Source organism: Thermobia domestica, chromosome 5 (assembly GCF_964235325.1).
Source record: "Thermobia domestica chromosome 5, izTheDome1.hap1.1, whole genome shotgun sequence".
Classification (NCBI taxonomy): domain Eukaryota; kingdom Metazoa; phylum Arthropoda; class Insecta; order Zygentoma; family Lepismatidae; genus Thermobia; species Thermobia domestica.
This window is the reverse complement of record NC_137458.1, coordinates 153,722,718-153,746,151: the sequence shown is the minus strand read 5'-3', so window position 1 is coordinate 153,746,151 and position 23,434 is coordinate 153,722,718. Positions and strand designations below refer to the sequence as shown.

General features: G+C 34.4%; 1 protein-coding gene across 7 annotated transcripts in view; it reads right to left on the bottom strand.

Annotated features, from left to right (window-relative positions):
- The window catches only part of Lmpt (four and a half LIM domains protein limpet), a 934,906-nt gene that overhangs the window by 203,941 nt on the left and 707,531 nt on the right, over positions 1–23,434 (bottom strand). Inside the window, exon 1 of one of the 7 annotated variants that reach the window (XM_081759227.1) lies at positions 19,941–20,301. The exons of 5 other annotated variants lie outside the window; for them this stretch is intronic. In XM_081759227.1, the coding sequence (XP_081615353.1) occupies positions 19,941–20,104 (164 nt within the window). In that variant the 5' untranslated portion in view covers positions 20,105–20,301. Of the gene's footprint in view, positions 1–11,776; positions 11,926–19,940; positions 20,302–23,434 lie in introns of those variants that run through there. One more of the 7 variants, XM_081759229.1, reaches the window with a different exon arrangement.

Here is a 23,434-nt window from a genome sequence, read left to right as displayed (position 1 = left end):
CATGTCTGGTCTAAACACCTGAACAGAATTTCAGTAAAAAGATACCAGCTTTTAAGATATTGAGTTCTACTGTCTTTTATGTGCATCAATAAAAAGAAAGGATTTTATTACATTTTCATAAGAATTTAGTTACAAGTTTTCCATAAAAGATGGTTGAACTCGATGTTAAAACACCCTTGTCGAAAGCAATTTTCTCTAGTTTTTTAACAGTAAACAGCATTACTATTTGTCAGAGCCACACTAAAGGGCTGACGAACTGGGATAACACCATCATACATCGTAATAAATCTTTTACTGATTTATTACGATGTATGATGAATATCATCAGGGTATACCAAGCTCTGTATCGTTACGTATGAGCCCGATGGCAGTTGCCCGGTAACAATACGAGCACAATTATATGTATTACAAGTAAAACTTAGTTGTAGGGCCCCCAGCACACTAGTTTGCCCAGGGGCAATCATGCCGTTAAGACGGCACTGTGTAGGGTCTTCAATTTTGGCAGCTATTTTTCTCTTTACACTGCACAATTTCCTATGCAACTCTTGAACAGGTACTCCTTATTGAAACCCAAATGTTATGTAGCAAATGGATCTTTAATTCCTTAACTAAGCGTGTCGACATTCAAAATTCCAACTAAACAACTTCCAACACATAATTACAAAACAAAACACAAAGACAATTGCGGAACTCGGGCGCAATATGATCTTACTATTGATTCAATTCTAACAAATTCAATATTTTTTAAAAGTGACCAAAATTTTCTGTGTATCAACTATTTCTTCCATGCATACAATTCATTTTTACAACTGACGTAATGATAATGACGGTCATTGTTAAGAATTCAATGCATATAAATTTCTTCATTAAAGAAAGCAATCTTGTATTTACTTACAATTATAGAGTGTCCACTTCATGAGCGTATATAACCCTATGTATACTAGTTGTAAAAGGAAAAGGAAACCAGGAAATTCCCGAATTAACAAGAAAGAAAAATCTATTCATATGTGAAATCACTAACACTTTGACGTGTGTAATACAATCAAAAACCCAAATCGCTCCTTTCGTTGGTTTAGAGGCTAGCGCGTAGGCCTTTGGTGTATGTGGTCCTGGGATAGATTCCTAAGGGAGAGCATCACAGAATGTAAAACGCATTACGGTTCGGATTCTACTATACTTAAACTGTAGGTCCAAGTCTCATGTAGCCCTCGGTGCTGAAAAGGCACGCTAAAAGTTAACAAACAAGGAGCCCAAATCATTCGTTTTCAATAGGTCTTGACAAAATAGCAGCTTCAAGTAATCGCAATGACAAATTCGTTGTTCCTACAGAACAGTAAGGTTAACCAAATGAAGAGATTCGATAACAGTCTTCAGGGAGTTATTCTTTTGCAGTGTCATTCCTACGTGATTACAATCTATCCTAGTTGCTAGTTCTCTTCCCGCCCGATTTGTCATCTGATTGGAGTTTACCGAGTATTTTTAACACTCAAGCTATCGAGACAAACTACTACTTAATGTGAAATCCAAATTACTTTCCGAGTTTGTATCCGAGAGGAAAACCCCTACCAAGAATCGAACTTTGAAACGCACAAAGGAAACAGGTTTGTGACTATTCTTTCACAAAATATGAATGTGTCTTGAAGAACACTATCATCACTGAGACTGCTATTATTTCTCTAAAACTAGCCGAGAGTTCAGGTAGTTCGGATCCTACGTTAAGTTGTAGGCCCACGTCTCATATAGCCTCAGTACTGAAAGAAGGGCGCTAAACTCAAAATCAAATCAAATCAAATTTCTGTAAAAAGGTTCTCTTCAGAAACGAAATGTTCAGTCTTCTCAACATTCATGGCAGAGCGCTAAAAAACCACGAACACCTACATCTTATGCAACCCCCAACAAAAAGCATTATCGCTGGTTGCCTATACATCAGGTACAAACGCTAAATACCAGTATCATAGAACTAAAATGAAGAGAGAGGTAGCTTCAGAAATTACGAAATTATTTCATTTAGTTCCTTTTTGTTGTATTGTTCTTTTATGGTAATTTAAAGCCCCTTTTCAGCACCGAGGCTACATGAGACATACAACGCTTATTGTGAGATTCGAACCATAGGAACTCCCACCGGGAAAAGGATCAGGATGCGTCGAGTTCAACAAGGAGTGAACGCTAACCATTCAGCAACACGGAATATCTTAGTTTCGATTAATACAATGTTAATATTCCTGTGTAATGCAACAACGTAATCATTTTTGGCATCACAGAAACGCTAAAGATTAAACCTGCTTATTCTATTAAAACAAATCTTGAATTCTACTAATTAACTAACTAACCCTACGGCCTATGGAACCCGGAGGTTCAATGCCACGTTCACAAAAACTCTCCACTGACTTCTATCCTTAGCCAATTCGATCCAGTTTCTACTTTGTATTCCTATCTCTGCGAGATCCATCTTAATATTGTCCTCCCATCTCCGCCTAGGTCTTCCTAATGGTCGTTTTCTGATTGGTCTTCCAGTCAAGACTTTGAAAGCGTTTCTACTTTCTTCCATTCTAGCTGCATGACTTGCTTACATAAACCTTCTAGACTTGATGACCCTAACAATGTTGGGTAAATCGTATAAATTATGTAGTTCCTCATTCTGAAGTTTCCGCCATTCTCCACTCCGTCCCTCTTGGATCCGAATATTCGTCTCAGGATCTTGTTCTCAAATACTTTCAGTCTATGTTCTTCCCTCAGAGTAAGAGACCATGTTTCGCAATCATACAGAACAACAGGCACGATTATCGTTTTATATATTTTAAGCTTCAAATTCCTCGACAGAATTCGCGACGACAAGAGATTTTGAACCGAATAGAAACATGAATTCCCTGCTTTTAGTCGACATTTAATTTCTTCGTGCATACGATTTTCCCCTGTTAATATTGATCCTAGATATCTGAAAGTACCCACTTTACCAGTATCCATAATTTGCAGTATTACGGTCCCGACGCACTTCCATGTATTTAGTTTTCTCTGCATTTACTTCTAAACCCATGTCCCTGCAAACATTTAATAAGATATCTGCATTTCTTTCTATTGTTCTCCTATCATCCCCTATTAAATTTACATCATCAGCATATGCCATAACCTGGTGAATGCCATTCAACTCTAGGCCCACGTTGCTATAATTGATTTCCCTTATAGCGTATTCCAGAACGAAGTTAAATAATAATGGCGACACGACAACGCATCTCCTTGTTTCAGGCCATTTTCGACGTGAAAGCTCGTGGACAAAAATTTTCCTACCCGGACTTTACTTTGGGGTTCATTTAAACATATCTTAATTAATCTAATTAGCTTTCTCGGTATTCCAAGTTCTGTAAGAACGTTGTATAATGTTTCTCTCCTAACGGGAGTCGTAGGCCTTCCTAAAATCAATAAATAGTTGATGTATCGGGGTACTGCATTCCCACTTCTTTTCGACTATTTGTCGAATGGTAAATATTTGGTCGATAGGTGATCGATTTCGTCTAAATCCGCACTGATAATCTCCAATAATTTCATCTGCGTATGGGGTCAATCTTGCTAATAGAATATTTGAAAGGATTTTATAGGATGTTGACAGAAGAGAAATGCCTCGATAATTATTACAGTCAGTTTTGTCGCCTTTCTTGTGAATTAGAACAATGATTGATTCTTTCCACTCTTGTGGCAATTCTTCCTTGTTCCAGATAAGAAGAATGAGTTTGTGTATCCTTTTCCGCAATTTTTTGCTTTCAGCTAAAATTAATTCAGTCGGAATTTCGTCTACACCCGGAGATTTGAGTTTTTTAAATTTCCTTATATCGATAGCGGTTTCTACTTCTATACTGTTGGGTTCTGGAATATACGGTTCTGTGGTGTGTATCTCCTTTTCTCCAGGCACATTAGATTTTGTCTGCGTGTTCAGCAAATCGTCAAGGAAATCTTTCCATCTATTTAGGATGCTATCCGTATCAGTGAGAACTGTTCCGTCAGATTTCTTTAATATATAAGCACGTGGTTGATAGCCTTTCTTAAAGTCGTTGATCCCTTTATACGTGTACCAAATGTTTTTATTTTTAGTATTGTCTTCAAGTTCCTTAATTTTAGCTTTCAAAAAATCGCGTCTCTTTGCTTTAAAAGTTTTGGAAGTTTTCCGCCTGATGTCTGCGAAATTTTGCGTAATTATTTCATTCGGATTTTGTAGCCAGCGTAATTTTGCCTGTTTTCTCTTCTCTGCTAGTTTAATGCATTCCTGGTCGAACCATGGTTTGTTTCTACGTATTTCCGTGTGGTCCAGTTTCTCTTTTGCTGAAATTTTAATGGTATCTCTAATTTCAATCCAAGTATCCTGAACACTAGTGCACTCCAAATCTTCTAGAACCAAGAATCTATTCGAAACTTCAATCTGGTATTCCTCTCTTACCTGGCTCTCTTCTAATTTCTTTAAATTAAATCTCTCCGTTTTCGGACATTGAATATTTCCTTTATTCAGCGATAATCTCTCTTATTATCGCTGCTACCAGGTAGTGGTCAGTGTCACAATCAGCATCTCTAAATGACCGGACATCAATTATGGTAGACTGCCTTCTATCTACTAAAAACGTGATTAATTTGATTGTGTGTTTTTCCGTCTGGTGAGGTCCAAGTGTATTTATGAACGTCACGATGTGGGAATTTTATACAGGTTTTTGGATGTTGCAAAGTTCACGAGTCTAATATCGTTGTCATTGCTTTCCTTATGCAGACTTTCGTTCCCTATAACTGGCTTGAAAATATCCTCTCGTCTTATCTTCGCATTGAAATCCCCTAATAGAATTTTCATATGGTATCGCGGGAGTTGGTCAAATATCCGTTCCACTTCTTTGTAAAAACTGTCTTTTATATCGTCATCCTTATTTGCATGTAGTACACTTAAAACAATAATATCACACCACCGACCCTTAAGAGTAATAAAAGAAAGTATGTCAGTAACAAATTCAACCTGCTTAATTGCTGGTAATATTCGTTTGTGAACGAAAAAGCCTGTTCCTAATTATAATTGGTGATTTTTATTTCCTTCTACAATTTCCGGAATTCACAGATCCATTTCCTTCTCACCTGACTTCCTGAACTCCTACTAGGTCCATCCTGTATTTCTCTATCTCACTCGTTACGGATTTTAACGCGCCTGCCCTATAAAGACTTCTAATATTCCATGTTCCGAATCTCATGTCTAGTTTATTTTGCTAAGGTCGTGCCAAGTTATCAGTCCTTGTACGAGGCTTTTGTGAATATTTCTGAACAAGTGCTTTTTTTTATAGGATGAGGTTGTTAGCCCTACCCAAATCCCCAAGCTGGAGGACCACTCCTAGTCGGCTGTCCGCGACTGCTTATTCAGTATATTCACAGCTAACCTCTATATCGAGAGGCCTTCTTCTCGATCCGCAACCTGAGGACGCGCCATGCCGTGATGACAGGAACCCACATTACACGGCATTCTACTTAGTATTTTTTAAATAAAATTTCTTTGTAATAAACAATGTTCGAAGTGTAAAAAAAAAAAAAAAAAAAAAAAAAGCAGAGGCGGTATGTTTTATTATGATTTTGACTCGACACACCGGCTATCTAAATGTTGAAATATAGTGAGGGTATGTTGCCTCAAAGATTGCATTTCTATTTGCATAATGAGTCACAACCACTGGAGAGTCATGGGTTGCGAGGGGGAAGGCATAGAGAGACTGATCCCTCGCCAATAACCTTATAAAAAAAATTAAAATACCCTCTTATGTTGCATTATAGAGGATTATACACGAAAATACTCAAAAACCGAGTTTTTATATTAATTTCCTACGGGAAAGCTCCCTGATCCCCCGCTCGACTGAGAAGTATTCCAAACTCTCGGAAGAATTGCCCCCACAGCAGACAAGCCCTAAATCCGCTCATGCTCAAAACACGATAATTGTATGAATTAAAACAAGAAGACGCACACACATACGAAACAAACAATTCAGTATGGCACATCAAAATATAAACTAGATGAACTTCTTTGAAGACAGCTCATTTTAAAAACAAATGGATAACAAAAACGTCGGGTGTTGTTAACTTAGAAATTATTTCAACATAAGAAATATTTTTTTTACGTGCACAACTATTCGTCAATTACTGTGTATAAAATGGATTTATTACAGGTATTTAGCATCTACTCTCCCGTGACGGTATGTCTTGGTCATGGAAAAACCAGAGGCGGTATTCTTCATCACTGAGAAACCAAAGACGGTAATGGCATACCACCCCATACCGTCTCACTGCGACCACTGGTAGTAAATAGAAAGAACTGAAGAAGTTATTTTAATGAAAAGATTACTTTGACCAACGAAGTTCATATAATACATAAGCAAATACAGTATGAGACAAAACATGTATTTCATAGTTTTAAGGCATACCGTCCATTTATTTTATCTTCAAAGTAGAAACGAGCAAATTTCGAGGGAATATTAAGCACGTACCCGAATTATCATTTTCATTACTTCCCGATTCTTTTCCTTCTACATCCTCGCCAGATAGTGTCCTCAACGAGGAACGTAATCCCTCATATGTGACGGGCTTCAGGCCATATATGCCGGTAACATGAATAAATGAATTAAAATAATTTCTGAAAATTTATAGAACCTTTCAACGAGTCCAACGGTATTCTAGAGGATGGCTAACAGTGTTCTAGGGGATCTGCCCCCCCCCCTCTACATAAGCCTATGCTTAGTATTTCAAGTGCTATTTGTCTAAAATTACATCTAACGAAGATCTGCAGCCGACCAAATGGCTTTTGGTGGATGGTAACCTTAATTTTTGTATCCATGATTTTCTAGATAGAAATTCACTATCTTTTAACTGCAGTAGTTCTCGAATTGCCTCATAATGGTGGGTCAACATCGGAAATGTTGTGCTACCACTGGCTATTGAATACTACGTATACCACACACGGCAGCAATGAGTGATGTGGAACACAGGACTTGTCAGGTATATGAAACACACAACTGTATATATATATAATATTTAAAAGTTTATACAAGTTCTGTACTAGTATTTGTATGTTTTATATGAAACAGGCTGCAGGATTGCTGGATACGGAAATCGAACGTGGAACTTCCTGATGACGGTAACAAGGAGTTACCTCTTCACTCATTCTCACTCGTAAAACGGGTATTTTATGTACGATCAATACTAAAGAACGAAGGTAGAGACAAGTATTTTTAAGGATGATCAGACACACTACTTTATCGCAAATTTAAATATTTTGAGACAGCAGTATTTTTCTTCTTTTTAAAGCTACTGTAAACTTTCTTTTTCTTTATTTCTTTTTTCTTGTTCTTTTGTTTTACATGCATAAAAGGTTCATTCTTATGGAAAAGAAGAGGACCACATTTTAGAGTATAAATATGCCACAAGATTAAGCGTTATCATGTACGATTCCGAAAGAGTTGAATTTTGATCCTAGATATAACGAAACCAAATGCTATTATTATTATTATTTAATAATAATAATAATAATAATGTTTACGTAGAGCACGGATGAGTAACCCACGGCACGTACATAGTTGCGTTTTCTGTATATTTAATTCTTGAACAGCTCTTATTCCTAAGCATTACTACTCAACACGAAGAGTGTCAGTAATAATCAAAACAACATAAAACTTATAATTAAACAGGTGAAATTATTTCAGCATTGGCATTGATACATTCATGAAACTGCGCATAAAATGCATTGAGGTTTTGGCCATCTGATCTGAACAATCAAAAATAGATGTAAAACATGAAGTGTAATATCAATCCTTCCCTTAAATACAGGATGACGTAGTACCCCAAGATTCCTTTAGATCAATCATATTCAACTAGCCAGTACATGATTTAGGAACGGGCCTATTATGATAAGAGCCAGGAGAAACAGAACAGACTGTGCAAAAATGGGGAGGGAACGAAGTAGGTGGAATGGAACAAAACAAGGTTGGCAGTGTTTGACTAGTCATTAATCCAATAGTAGTGCATCTACAAAACCATCGACTATGCCTTCTTTGCCTGTCACCACTGTCTTCTATCAAGGATAGGTTTGCTGGCTTCTTCCTCACTGAGGGGTTTACTAAAAATTGTGACGTCATGGAGCATCCAATTGGAAATGAATGCTGTAGATTGATCGATTAACTGACTTTTTATTTACGATGTTTGTCAGCAGTGAGCATGCACAGGACGAGACTTCCAGTTCAAACGTAGAATCTGAATCACTGTAGTGAGTTCGATAATTCTCTCACCCGGAATCGAACTCGGGATCTCCAATACTAAAGGAACGTGATCTAGCCACCCGAACAATGAGAAAAGCTTAGATTGGCTTTTGTGTATGTACTGATCCGTATATATAATATTACATATCGATAATTCATAAGACGGGTGAATATATGATATTGATTGGCGACTGAAGGAAGTTACACCATTTTGTTTGTAACTTCGAAAGGGTGACCTCCCAGCTACCCACTTGTATCATTCACGTCAGTCCGGCATACGATCAAAGATGGCTCTCGACTAGAAATCAGGGAAAGGGGAAATGAAAGGCTTGATTAATGGATTGTTAAGAAAATGTGCAAGGTTTCAGTATATGAAAATATAAAATATGTCAATAACAAGTACTTAAGGTATGACGTAAACCACGTACAAGAAAGAAAAAAAGTCTCTCCGTGATATAGAAATTTCATGCATTTTCCCCCCTGTTTTGGCTCCACGAAACTTTTGTCTGCGTTGTTATTACACAAACTTACTACAGACACCCGTCACTGTTTTTTCAAGGACTTACAATTTAAAAAAGATATATTTTAATTAGAGGCTCGCTCGTCTATCCATGTTAAGTAATTATAACGAACCGCAATAGGAATTCAGATACCTGCCTAAAACTTATGACATTTTTTAAAGTATTCTAACTCGAAGAGAAATGTCAAAACTAATATGAAACAAGAAATAACTGAATGTTTAAGAGATGCTATTTTTACTTTTGGCTTATGGGGTACAAAGCCTATGGAACATATTTCCCTTTACTTTTCTGCAGTGCAAATTACGGAACTAATACTCTTTATGAGTTGGATCTCAGTGCCATGTAAACTACCCAAGCAAATATTTTGATTATGATTCAGCATTATTGTTTTTTTAACTAGTGGTAATAATGCTTCTTGGAGTAAATTTAACTGTTTCATTTTTTTTATTTTAATGAAAGTTAGTGTAGAATCACTACAATCAGTGATGATGCTAGAGGGGGCAAGAGGGTGAGCGTCCCTGGTGGCATCGTCCATCCGCCAACTGCCCCAGAAATGTTTTGTTGTAATGCAGGCTTAGTAATATAAAATTATTATTTTAGAAATACAGAAAATATTGATCTCCAAAATCTCTCCGCCTATCCCCCAAGAAATGAAAGCTGGCGTAGTCACTAACTACAATTTTTTTTACAGTAGTTAATTGAACGCTATCTATAGGTCATCTTATTAAGCCAATTGTACTATCGAGAATGCTTGAGATATAAATCAGTAATGTATATTAAAGTTAAGAGATTTTCAACTTCTTCCAGCACCGGAACCTTAAAAGGTGTAATGTAAAATGTTTCAGCAGGATCAAATAGTAATTTAAAAAAAAAAAAAAAAAACATATTACTCACGGAAAATACTACCATACAGTACTTTTAGTTAAAATTTTATTACAGAAATACTATTTTACTAATAGTTACACTATTATATTGTTTGTTTAGAGTTTAATGGTGCGTTTTAGCATAGATAGAGGCTATATAAGACTTATCTACAATTTGGTGCGGAATTCGAATCATGAGTATTCCTATGAGAAATCAAATCCGATTCTTCAAACTAAAGACGAAAACTCCGAGTAAGCAGAATGTAACTGATTTTGAAATTCAGGCACAACACATGTAGTAATGCTTACTTCTCATAAATAAGTCAAGTGTTAAAACAATTAAATGGAAAACTTCAGTTTATTTTAGCTGAATTTCCTACACTAGTGTCAAACTGGCTGACAAACGTATCTTGATATTTTCCTAATGGTTTCCATGGAACCTTGATGAAAAAGGTGTGAGAACAAACTCTCAAGTTTGTTATATTTTCTCAGATGACAATCTAATGTTACCTGGAATGGATTTTCAGTGGTTGATTTCTATTTTCTCAGAGGACAAAACGAGAAGTAGGATATTGAAATCTCGAAAGGTGGAGAAAACGAGAAATAGATTAGCTAAAAATATATTGACATTCCGACAAAGAAGAGCGAGTAGACAATAGGATCATTTGAAACCAAGCGATGCATGTGGTTTGCAGGGGAAATAATGAAGGAACACGAAGAGAGCTGAGCTTGAAGTTATAAAACGAATGTTGAAGTAAATGAGGGAAAGAAAAATGACGTAATGAAGTTGCAGAGAAAAGAAAAAGAGGATGTATAGGACGTTAAACAGCGAATGACAGAAAAACTGACAAAGGATGTAATAAACGAGCGAAGTGCAGTTTTAGGCAGTTCTAAAGAAGAGGTTGAATGATTATACGAAAGTCATAATTGACCGTGTGGTCTATGTATTGAAGACGAAAACGAAGAAAGCAAACAAGATAAAGAATTTCCGATATTAATGAATGAATTTGTTATAAGACCCAGAGAGATGAAGAATGGAAGTTTTCTGGTATATGTGCTAAAGAACATAGGAGAGGAAGGAAAGAAAAAATGTTTTGAATTTGTAATGAAATAAATGAAACAGGAAGATAACCAAACTGCATCTCACAGACAATAATGATTCACAAAAATGAAACGAAATTTCCTTCCGTTTTTACGTCCCGTGATTACGCCCTGTAGACTGAAGGAGATGTATGATTAATGACAGTGAATGATGACGAAGTAACTAGTAGAATAATAATGTAAGAAGGAACGGGAAAACCCCGAGAAAGCCGAACCACATGATGTTGCTCACCACAAATTCATATGACCAGTATCAAATCAGGCATCGTTCACACCAAAGATGAGTGTTATACCACTGTTTGTTCAACAGCAGTTTCTAGATTACAGTTTTTAATGTATCTCACTCAAAGATACTATTCCGGTGGCTCAGCGGTACAGCGTTCACCTCTAATGCATGGGGTCCGTGGTTCAATCCAAGCTCGCACCAAGTGAGCTCTGTGGTGAACAAATATCGTATGTGTGGGTTTCCTCGGGATTCTCCCGTTTCTTCCCACTTTCTTCATTCCACCATTTCATTTATTTCTCATCATCATCTCTCCTTTAGTCTAACCGGTATAATCATGGGACGTAAAACTTAACTATTTCATTTCATTTTTCACTCAAAGATACTATTAATGTAACTTTACCGGTGTACTGTTTTCTTTTCAAATATATTAGTAACGAATTAATCTTTGCAATTTTTGTTGCTATCTGAAATGTGACAACAGTATCGAAATTTGACCATGATTGGCATTCATTTCCGTATACTCTCACTTGATTGGGCGTAAGTGCGGATATCTCTTAATTTTTCTCAACTTTTAAAAATATTTTTCTTTAAAAATTACAGTACACATTTTGAAAATTATATGCTAAACATTAAAAGAAACTGCTGGTTTCTCTCAAATTATGCCACAAAACTAAGTAGATACAAAGCACCATCAGATACGGAACAGTAAAATAAACAAATAAACAAACAAAATACCTTAGAAGTATTATATTATGTAGATTATTCCTTATGTTAGTTATAAACATACAATAATAAATGTTTTTGTGTAATTACCTTTAAGAATTAGTGAGAGGTATGTGCTGCAGGTATGTATAAGAAAATAAATAAACAAACAAACAAACATGTTCTGTGAAGTGGTTTGTGTACGTACATGTGTAAATACTAAATTACTCTTTTTCTGTGTGTAGCGTTAATATTATAAACACTACTAAATAATAAAGAATTGGAAAATATATCAGCGAAAAATAAATTTGAAAGATACTTTCTTTCTAAAAATTTAAAATTTTCTTCTCCACCTTTGTAGGAAGTACACAACAAAATTGCAGGAAACTTTCGATCTCAATTGGCATAGACTTAAAACTTTTAGAACGAAACTTAAAGAAACGAACGTACAACAGAATAATTCTAATAGCAATAAATGTATTCCACAGTTTCATTTACTTTTCCCAATCCCAAAATTCCCGGATTGGAAGCTTCGAAATGTATGATACGTTAGTCTTCACGCGAAAGCTACAACGAAGAACTACAAAATTTGTTGATGTGACACTGTTTTTAAATTTCAATTCAGCCTAATAACAGAAAACAGGCAGTTGTTGTAATGCATACGTATTTTAATACCAACAATTAGTATTTTAATAATAAAAAATACGTGTCATTGCGTTAAGCTTCACTAAAATTTTGCAATACCTTCGCAATACATTTGCTACTTAGGTCATTTTAATTTTACTGACAACTTCTACAAAGTATTTAAGATAAATTGTATAGTGCCATAAGAATATCAATAAAACCTCGTGTTCTGTAACATGTGGCGTATGCAACGGGTTTCGGAGATTATCTCCCTTGAGCAAGATATTATGGAAAAATAAGAATGTCGGTCCAATACCAAAACCGCGAATGTGCAAATTTTGCTATTTTCACCTAAGTGCAGTTTCATGTTATTTGAGGCACACATATTCCAATATCAAAGTCCCATGTGTGAAATATGAGTATATTAGAAGTTATCGTCAATTCCTAAAACATGAATTCACCTAAGTCTATATACTGATTTTTCGGAGTAAGATGAATATTAAAATGCTTATAACTCAAAATCAAATTTAGCACATTCGCGGTTTTGGCATTGGATCGAGAGATTGAGTGCATAGACATCCTCTTTTGATAATATTCTGCATACATCAATGATTATAATAAAATTATATAAACTCTTTATTTTTCAGTGACAAAAAAATAGTATTGGAATTAATTTCATTGACTCTTAATAATTGAAGAAACGTCCGAAATGGAATTAATTCTCCAGCGGTTTTCAAGACTGAAAATCAAATTAAGAGCCCAACCGCGAATGTAGCTTACTCAGTTATTCAATAGATTATTTACCTGTTTTAAATTGCTACATAAACATAATAAATCTCTCATACACATTATATATATATATATATATATATATATATATATATATATATATATGGAATTCTCTGGCTGAGCCCGTTTGATATCCCACGGAAAAAGTTTGCCAACTTTCTTTTACCGTGGAGGTACGGTAGATCAATAGCAAAGCGCTCATCTCTGGTACTAGAGATCCACGATTCGATCCTATAATATGTAAATTTGTAATGGCCAACTTTGAGTCTGTGAGTTTTCTCGTGATTCTCCCGTTCCTTCTCAAGCTCTCAATCCACCAATTCTACCATAAATGTACTCTTTCATCAATTATCTACCTTCAGAAAATAACTGTGAAGAACAAAATTTCATTTTATATGAAATCACTTAGCGTATGTCATACTGAAACTACGAATCCATGTCGATATACCGATAAATCACTCATATAAAATTTTAGCGAGTCCTCTACGAAGGTCCCTTGCAGAATAAATAAATTCATAAGAAGATTCATATAGAAACATGTCAAAAGCATTACCGTCTCTATTCTTTTGCTGTAATCGTGTATTAAAATTTACTTTCCAGTAGTTTTGATTTATTTAAGGAAAAACGCATGAATATAAATGATGTTTATAAAATAACAGTTAATTTTCGTAACTTTCTCTACCATACGTAGATTGTAAGATTTATCTATCAGATTAAAACGAGTGACTACCAAATATGATCGTATAACATTACTGTTAAATCACGCTCTAACCTAACATGAGAAACAGACCTTTATATAGATAAATATTGTAATGCACGGTTGAAGTTAAAATATACAAATATTATTAATACAATTTCTTTTAATATCAACAATTGTTATTCTAATATCAACATAATTTTTTGTTTCGGGGAATGCAATTTTACAGCGGCACAGTAGCACAGAATTTCTGTGAATGGTTCTTTATAATGTCAAAACTTTTGATATTATAAATAATCACGTCCGAAAATCCGGGATTAAACTCAAAGAATTCTCTATAAAAGTTCAAGAATAAACCCTATTTGCGAACGAAAAGACCTGGTTTCGTAACAGTACTACCTTTTGATCCCTATTAAGATATGAATAACCTTTTAATATATACTAGCTGAACCTGCGCTGTCTACACAGCGCATCATTCGCATATGAGCATAAATATCCTTCTCATTGCTCACAACATCTTGACACAACCGAAAGACGTCTTGATAAAAAAAAAAATCGGTAAGGCGTATCATAAAGGGGAGATTTTATCGATTATTTTTTTCTCAATATCTCGCTCCGTTTGCAAGATTTGAGTCTACTTCCGGTTGGAGTTTCTAATTCATGCATGACCAGTGTTTTCTTTCTTCTTCCATGCAGTATGTAATAAGCAAATACATTACATACACCATTAATTATAATGGCAGTTATATGTGATGTTGATTGGGCAAAACATTCCAAAAATAAAGATTCATCTTACACTGGAGAAATGGTTATCCTTCCTTTTTCATTATTATTTGGTCATGAAACAAATGTCTGAGATATGCAACCCCTATATACAGCAGTGTGGTGTTGGATTGCATAATGCGTAGGATATGATGCTCTAGTTTTTTGTTTTTTTTTTAATTTCAACGCTTCCAGTGTACCCTTAAAAATGTAATAAAGAAATAATGACCATGTTTTTTTAAAAATATATATTCAATTAGAACTGGACAATCTACGCAAAATTTCCAATCGATCAGTGAAAACGTGATCTTTCTAGAGCCTGCAGTTTCCGAGACCTCATTGTCGAAAGGATTGACCACAAACATATAAACGTCCACAACATATAGTTTAAAAGAACTCGGAAGATGGAAGCACAATTCACATGCATTGATTTTAGAGCAAGTTCATTAAAATACAAAGGCTTTAAACAATAATTTCAAAACAAAAACTTTATGAAAAAGATCTAGTTAACTAATTTATTTCAAGTATTCATACTCGAAGTATTTGTCTTTGTTAAACGTTAAATCACATAGAACCGTAAATGAAAGATTTGAAAACCAAAGTTATAGGTTGGAGCTCCGTCGCTTTTAATTGCTATTGTAGCATTTTAGTAGATAGATAGTGTTTACCATTTATCTTGAAATGCACTTGTAACTGTTAAACTAATGGATTAAAAGCGATGAAATTTTGTAACATGTAAATGCCAACAGAAGAACATTGTTTGGCATCTATAGCAATAGCAGTGATTATCCATTGATTAACAGTGTTACTAACCAAACGTTATATTTTAAAAAGATAGTACTACGTCAGGCTATAACGCATCTGCAATAGAGATACAAGACCTACAATACAAGATGTTATACGAGAACTACAATATCACCTTTATTCATCAGTGTTACGAACTAAAGATGCTACAGTATCACATTCGTAAAATATCCAAATTTTGGAGCTCTCTACAACAGTAATGACACAAGTGAGAAGGACGTGTTAATGTGTACCATAGTGTCGAATATTACGACTATGATATGATTTCTAACAGGCAAGAACAAAGCTACAAAAGATTGAAAATTTCACTTTCTTCAAAAGACTTTAATTCGAAAAAGAGCTTAGATAAGTATCACAATTAATCACCGAGATAGTTTTCAACAAACATATAATTTATAATGCTGCTTGCAGCAATTTGATATCTCAACGATTTAGGAGATATGAAAAACCTGGATAGAGATTGATATACTGCTTAAAATTGAGTAGATGTGGGAAATTGTTTTATCAAATCTTTCTTCCGTTTGCTTCTATAATACTGCAGCGCAATAGTTTTTGGTAGTTGTAATTACAAGAAGTTCTCGAAATTTCATAATTTTAAGTAGTGTTGCAAACTTTACCAATGGTTCATCATATCTCTGGAACTGTTCTTAACAGCATTATGGTATTTATGTTTATTTTCAACTATCTATGTGACTGGATGTTCTACTTACCTAACTCTTTCTTGAAATAAAACCTTTCAAATAAAGTAAAATTTTCAATCCTTTTGTAATTTTGTTCTTACTTGTTAGAAATTCGTCATAGAGTATGTAGACTCATGAGCAATACTTAAGAGCAGAATTACTTTTTAAAGAAGAATAACAACTATTGCCTTAATGTTTTACGATTATCCTCTACAGGTTAAGCAGACGGATGATTAAGATAGGTTAATGACGTTAGATAATATAGGTGAATGATTATAGAAAAATTGGTGGAGTGAAAATGCGGAAGTGAACGGGAAAATCTTGAACAAAGCCCACATACATAATATTGACTACCATTAATTTATATGTGGCCTAGGATCGAATTAAGGATCACTCTCAAAGTAAGCATTGAACCACTATGCCACTTAAGAGTTGAAGATTCAAATAATAACTGTGGCAAAAGCTAGAAAGGAAATCCTGTATTTCTTTTAAAGGCTTTACGAGAACAATAGAATATTTCTGCATCTCCAAAATTACTAGAGATTGAAATGGAAAGTATTCGTTTAAGGTCATGAAAAGGACAATATTTTCTGAACTAGCTAGAAATAATGACAGGAATAAGATAGACATATCGTCAACGCTCTATTTCCTTATTCAACAGATATGTAGTTGAACTCAGTAAATGAATAAATTGTACTGTTAGCTCACTTTGACGATATTCATGTCACTGTTGTACACTCATGTCCAAAATTATTGTCGCATATCTATAAATATGTTGTTGTAGGAATATAATTTGATAACGAATTTGCCCAGTATTTCTTATAATGTTAGTATGTGTATAATCAGCAAAGACATGTATGTGGCAAATTTCATATCAGAAGAGCAGTAAATAAGAACAATAAAACGAAAATTAATCTTTCTTGTCCATTTAGCAACATTTTGTTTTACTCATTCTAATTTTCGTATTTATAACTCTTTTCCTATGAAATTGACTACAGATATACATTTCCCGATTATACACATAGTATCAGTATTAAAAGTACCCTGCAAAATCATTATCAAATTAAATTCTTACAAGAAGATAGTTATAGATATGCGACAATCATTTTGGACATGAGTGTACAATTCTAATTAAGCATTGTAGTTAAATTGTTATTCTATCTGTTCGCTCCTAAATTTTTCAGCTACTCAAACTTTTATATATATTTGACACAATTAAGTTCCCTTGCTCCACTGGATTTACTGCCCAAAATTGAAATTGAAGCAAATTAATATGAAGTTTCTACACAGCTTACCAATAAGGAATCCTATATATTCAGATTTCATGACTTTTAGTCCAACAGTTCAAAGGAAACATGTAACTGTAATTAAATTCTTCGCTTTTATTCCCCATTCCTAGGGTTTAAAATAATATTTGTTTAGTTTGACCTATGTAATTTGTGATATTTGGTCTAATGAAAATTAAACTTGTATACTAGTTTTTGGTTCACGAGTTAATCGGACTCAAAGATGCGTGTACTAATCATTCGCGTACTGGGCTGGAGAAAAGAAAACAAAAGTTTCATTGATGCTATCTTAAGAATTTTCTGTAAATGTTGTATATTATTACCAGTTTTCGGAAGCAAGACGATGCAGTTTTTTTTTTTTTTTTTTTTTGCATCGATGCAGTTATTTGAAGGAGTAAAATGTTATATCACAAATTCTTATTTTTCCTTTTATCGGATATATAAACTATTCTAACATACAGTAGTATCTTTTTCAAAATTTCAGAATGTCTATTCATCCCATACATATCTATGGTGTTTGGTAGAAGGATACAAATCTAAAATCTCAATTTTCATATACAGAGATTTAATGAATTTTACTCATTTTGTTAGTTACTCGTGCTGACAACAGACTGCTGTTCTTCAATATTTATATTTCAGATATTAAGGAACATTCAATTGTCAGCACAAAATGCATAAAGAAATTTAAAAGTCTTGATCTGAAAGATGAGTTTTCAGATTTGTTTACTTTCTCCCGAACTCCGTTGTGTTTCGTTGCCAATAACTTTAAAAATCAGTTGAGCAATTTCGAGTATAGTTTCTTAAATGTAGAAAAAATATAAAAAAGAAAAGAAAATGAATGAAAGTAAACGATTTGACAAAATGAAGAGAGTGGAAGAAAATCAGAGAGCCCGAAGAAGACTCACAGTAAAGATGGTGTTCACTCTAAGATCATATTACCTAGTATCGAACCAGAGATCTTTCGCGCCAGAGGTTAGCGCCCCGCCAGTGGGGCTACAGTATTTTCCCGAAATGTTTATCAGCAATACAAATTCAAGTGTAGATCTTTCAAAGAATAATAAATCTTATCTGGAAGCCTAAACCATTAGTATTAGTGGAGTAACATAGAAAAAATACCACAGAGAACTACTAAATTTTCTCCTAAAAAAAGACGGGAGTATTAATTATTCCGGAGTAAACACAACAAATTACATTCCTGATTTCGTAACAGAAAAAAATCACGTATCTTGTACACGAGAAAAGGCATTAATATATTCTTTTCCTTCTGGGAATTTCCTTTTTATTATATATATAATGTATGTTGTAAATTTAAGAATTAATACTTAGCTAGATTTTTAAAGATAATTTATACATGTTAAAACCACTGCTTAAAGCCGAGTTAAGATTAATTCTTTCCATTTGAACTAATAGATTTACATATTTTAAAAAGTCAAAAGGTTGATTCCTAGTAAGAATAATATCTAGTTTTAACCCCAGGTGAGATTTTAGATTCACACCTTATATAGACTATCTGAAGAAAATGGATGTCAAACTATGACAAACACAATATCAGTGATATTCACCATGTCCTTTGAATTATTATTGGGAACAAAATTAATAAGGGAGAGCTATCGATAGTGGAAAGCTCCTGTTCTATATCTTCTTCAATACATGTGTAACACGAAATTTGCATCCAACTTTAAACAATTTAAATTTTAAAATATGGAAAAATGGGCAGTGAGATATTTGAACCATTCGTCAGTGTGTACAGCTTTAGTGCATGGGGATCCTGGTTCGATCCCAGCTAATGCCAATGAACTTTGTGGTTGACAAACACCGTGTGCGTGGGTTTCCTCGGAGTTCTCTCGTTTCCTTCCACTTTATTCATTCCACCATTTCATTCATTTCTCATCATCACCGTCTCCTTTAGCCTAGCCGGCATAATCAAGGGACGTAAAACAAAAATTTTCATTTCATTTTTTGATGTTCTTTCGAAGTTTAAGATTATTTAACTTTTTATATATTTTCTTTAAATTAACACAGTGTAAATAGCTTAAAATTGACATGTATGTGTATGACCATCTCACAAACATTTATTATAATATAATGTCGTACAAAATATGAGTAATTATTGCTTTTAAAAAGTTGAAAATTGATCGAATTACACAGTTTATTTTTTAAATTTTCAGCACATTCCTCTGCCGCAGTTTCATAATTAGTGCGCAGCTCCGACACAGTTCAATTTTCAGCCAATAGAGGGAATTAATATAGCTATTGAAGATTTCACTTTTGTCTATAAATTATAATGAAATTTATATTGATATTATTATTATTATTATTTTACACGAACAAGGCCTTAATTTCATTAGGCTAGACAAAAAATAAAACTGCATGACGGGTGCAACAACAGAAGTAAAGAACATTAAAATTAAACGGGAATCAAACGACGACACTTTATGATGACACACAAAATGCACAATTTTTGTAGAAACCAATTTTTTAAAAAATGCAAAATTTCGCCATATATAAAAACACGAAAAACTCCATTCATAGAACAAGAACGATCGTTTCCTGAATTTTGTTGTGACAAAACCAATTCCAATGTATTAATTAAACTTAAATAATATAAATGGGGTTTCATCTGCAGCACATACCCCTGGTCGTTGTAGGGCACATGGTTCTCCTTCTCGCTGATATCGGTGATGGTCACCTCGCTGTCAATCTTTTCGACGTCAGTGCTTTCCCTTCGTTTGGTCTTCTTCACCTTCCGCACCTTCTTCTCAGCAGTGAATTGCATCTGCACTTCCACATCCGCCATCTCTAACAAGTGACGGCAACGGGGTTTGAACTAAAGAACAAAAACGGGGGAAAAGTAGACCAAAAGAAAGGCGGTCGCTGTGCCTGCCTGACTTAGCGCTTCAAGTGCGACTGCAACTGAATCTTCGTGTTGGAAGTCGCTGTTTGGACAGAGGGTGGGTGAAAAACTTCCCCCTCCCGCCTCGCTCCTTTAAACACCCTACTACTACTGTACAAAGTTTGGAAACTCGTAATAAGCAAGCATCCAACACATAGAGAAGCTAAGGGGCAAAACTAGTGGGGTGAGGGGAGAATTAGCACCATCTGCGCACGCCCATCAGTTTACGGGTATATTCTGTTTCCGAACTCGCGCGCTCTCCTGTTGCCTAGCAACCACAAGAGGTGCGGGACGGCTAGTTTCTCTTGTCTTCTTGAATCGCAGCTAAACGCTTCCTAACCTACTTTTCTTAATATTGAATCATAGACACACACACGCCTCTTTTCTCTTTTTCTGTTTTTTACCTTACCCCTCACTCAGGGCCAATCAAGTGTTTTGATCTTAAGATATCCCGTTACTAAACCACCTTTTCAAGAGGACGTCACTCACTACCCCCGCAGCTGCAGTTGTGAGCTACCTATATAAAGCGTTCTATACATCCACACACTCCACGCGCGCCTATACGAACTCACTTTATGTGTTTCTCAAGCTATTTTCCTTGATATTTTTATTTTCCGAGAAAGAAAGACCTAGATAATATTTGAAACAATGATGCGTAATATTGTCACTAGAACTTCACGAGGCAATACGTATGTAAAGGACAACAGTTTCCTTAGAGAAAAAATCTCAAATTATGAAAAATTTCTTTGAACGTAACTTCTCTAGACAGTAATGTAAAAGATAATTTAATATATATTAAACGCCTGTGATAACTCAGTGATAGAGGACTAAAATTTGGTATGTGGGATCCCTGGTTCGATTCCACCTCACGCAAAGTGAAATTTGTGATGGACAAACATCGTGTGAGTTGGTTTACTCTCACTTTCTTCATTTCACAATTATTATCTATCATATTATATATATATATATATATATATATATATATATATATATATATTATACACGTCCATATAAATATTAAATATTATATATATTATATGTCCATATAAATATTTTTCTTCAGCGTATTTTTTGTTTCTTTACAGAAAGGGGTTCCTCCAGTAATTCGAATACCGAGTAAAATATTTCGATATTAGCTTATATACAAATTATAACTGTAGTATTCATTATATATACTACATACAATTACCACACGAGCTGAAAGTAAACTAAATTTGTGTAACCTCCCATTTTGGAAGAAATTATCATGTCCCATCGGTGTCCGTTTCTCGGAGGTTTTACAATAATAATAATAGTAGTAGATATGTTACTATACAGAAAAGTTTCTGTTACTAAGATTATAAAAAACAAACACTTTTGTATATGAAAACAGAATACTGATAGTACGGAACCAAAATCGTCAGTCAATGATTGATTGATTAAAGTGCTACTTTATACTGTATTCTATAATAAAGTAGGCTACCACCTGATCGACTTACGACCAATGATCGGTCGTAAAACGGCGACTAAGTATATCATATCATTTGGTAGTGCTTGAAAACTTAAAGAGATTAACTAACAGGAACAGTAGAACTCATGCAACTGGATATTTCTTTAATACTAACATAACGATTTATCGTGCACAACTGTATCTGAGAAAGAATAAATAAAATTCTACACTTATATGATTATATAAAACCAAAGCCTCTACCTTGGAAACCTTTTGAATTTAAGCAGTATTCGAAGAAATGTAGTGTCCAAGTTAAAGTTTTACTGTACACTACTATATGCTGTACCAAGACCTACTTCTATCACTACTATATACTGATATAATAGAAAGCAAAAGTAGATATCTAAATTGTAACAGACCAAATTTCATGAACAGTATTTGTAATGGTTTAAATGTAATACATTAATGCAAAGGCAGGGATCGCACTTCGAAAACGCACTAGTATTTGTCAGAAACTTACAGCGAACTTTCTTGAAATAAAAATTAATTCTAATTCAGTTTAATGCCTTACGATTATGCTCTTTAGGCTAAGAAAGACAGATGATTAAGGGGAGTGAATATGAATGATGATGGAAAGAATCAATGGAATAAAAATGTGGGAGGAAACGGGAGTATCCGAGAAAACTCACGGACACGATGTTGCCCACCACAAGCATACTTGGTCGGGCATTGAACAAGGGACCCCGTGCGCCAGAGTTAAGCGCTTTGTCACTGAAGCGAATTTTCTATCAATGTTAATAAATTTTCAGTGCTATACGTAATTACTTTACACAAGAACGTACATTTTCTAGTGGGATAAATTTGAAATGTTGTTGAAACTCCAATTAGGTTCGATTTGCCCGGAAACCATACAGCAGAAGGAATGGAATCTGGTTAGGTGTCCCTCGGAATCATGGGGGGAAAGAGAGACAGAGAATCATCGACATACTAGATACGTCAATAAACACGAAGAAGTTGCCATCTTATGTTATATTTAACCGGAAATTATTGCAAAGAAGATCTCTCCGTCAGAGGTAATTGTACCTACACTTAAAATAATAATAATAATAATAATAATAATAATAATAATAATAAAAACAGAAGAACTAACGGTCCATTGACTGAATACCGTCTGGGCCAATGTCCTGGTGCATTGCTTGCTCAATTTTTCTTCCCATGTTAGTTTTGGACTCGTTCCGCAGCCTCGTTTCCAAGAGAATGAACACTAGACACTAGTACGGTGATATTCATTCTATATACAGTGAAATTCCAATTATCATAACTCATGATTTTTTGACGCAATCTGGATGTGCAGAAACCTGGTAATTGAGGCATATAGGCCTAATGTATGTATAAGTGAATTCTTCGGAATTTTTTCAAATATGAAAATAGAGAAATGCACTTATATCCCATTACTTGGTGAAATATCGACTTAGAATTATCCAAATATATATTTCGAAAAATCCGATTAAACATTGTTAAATAACTCTGTTAAACATGAATTTCAAGGAAATTATATTTTCATGAACGAATACATACAGTTTCTCATTTCAGTAAGTGCTTTTTAATGTAATTTTTATTTTCTGATACCGACCTAGACGACTAGAGTTTGCATAATTGAAGTTATACTGTATATGTAAGGCCTTTATTGTCCCAACTGATAACTTTTCACATTCGCGATAATGCTACAAACAATTTTCCGTGATATATTGCGTAAAAAATATTCAACTTTTTTGCAGTATGGTGTATTAACCCTATTGGTAGGG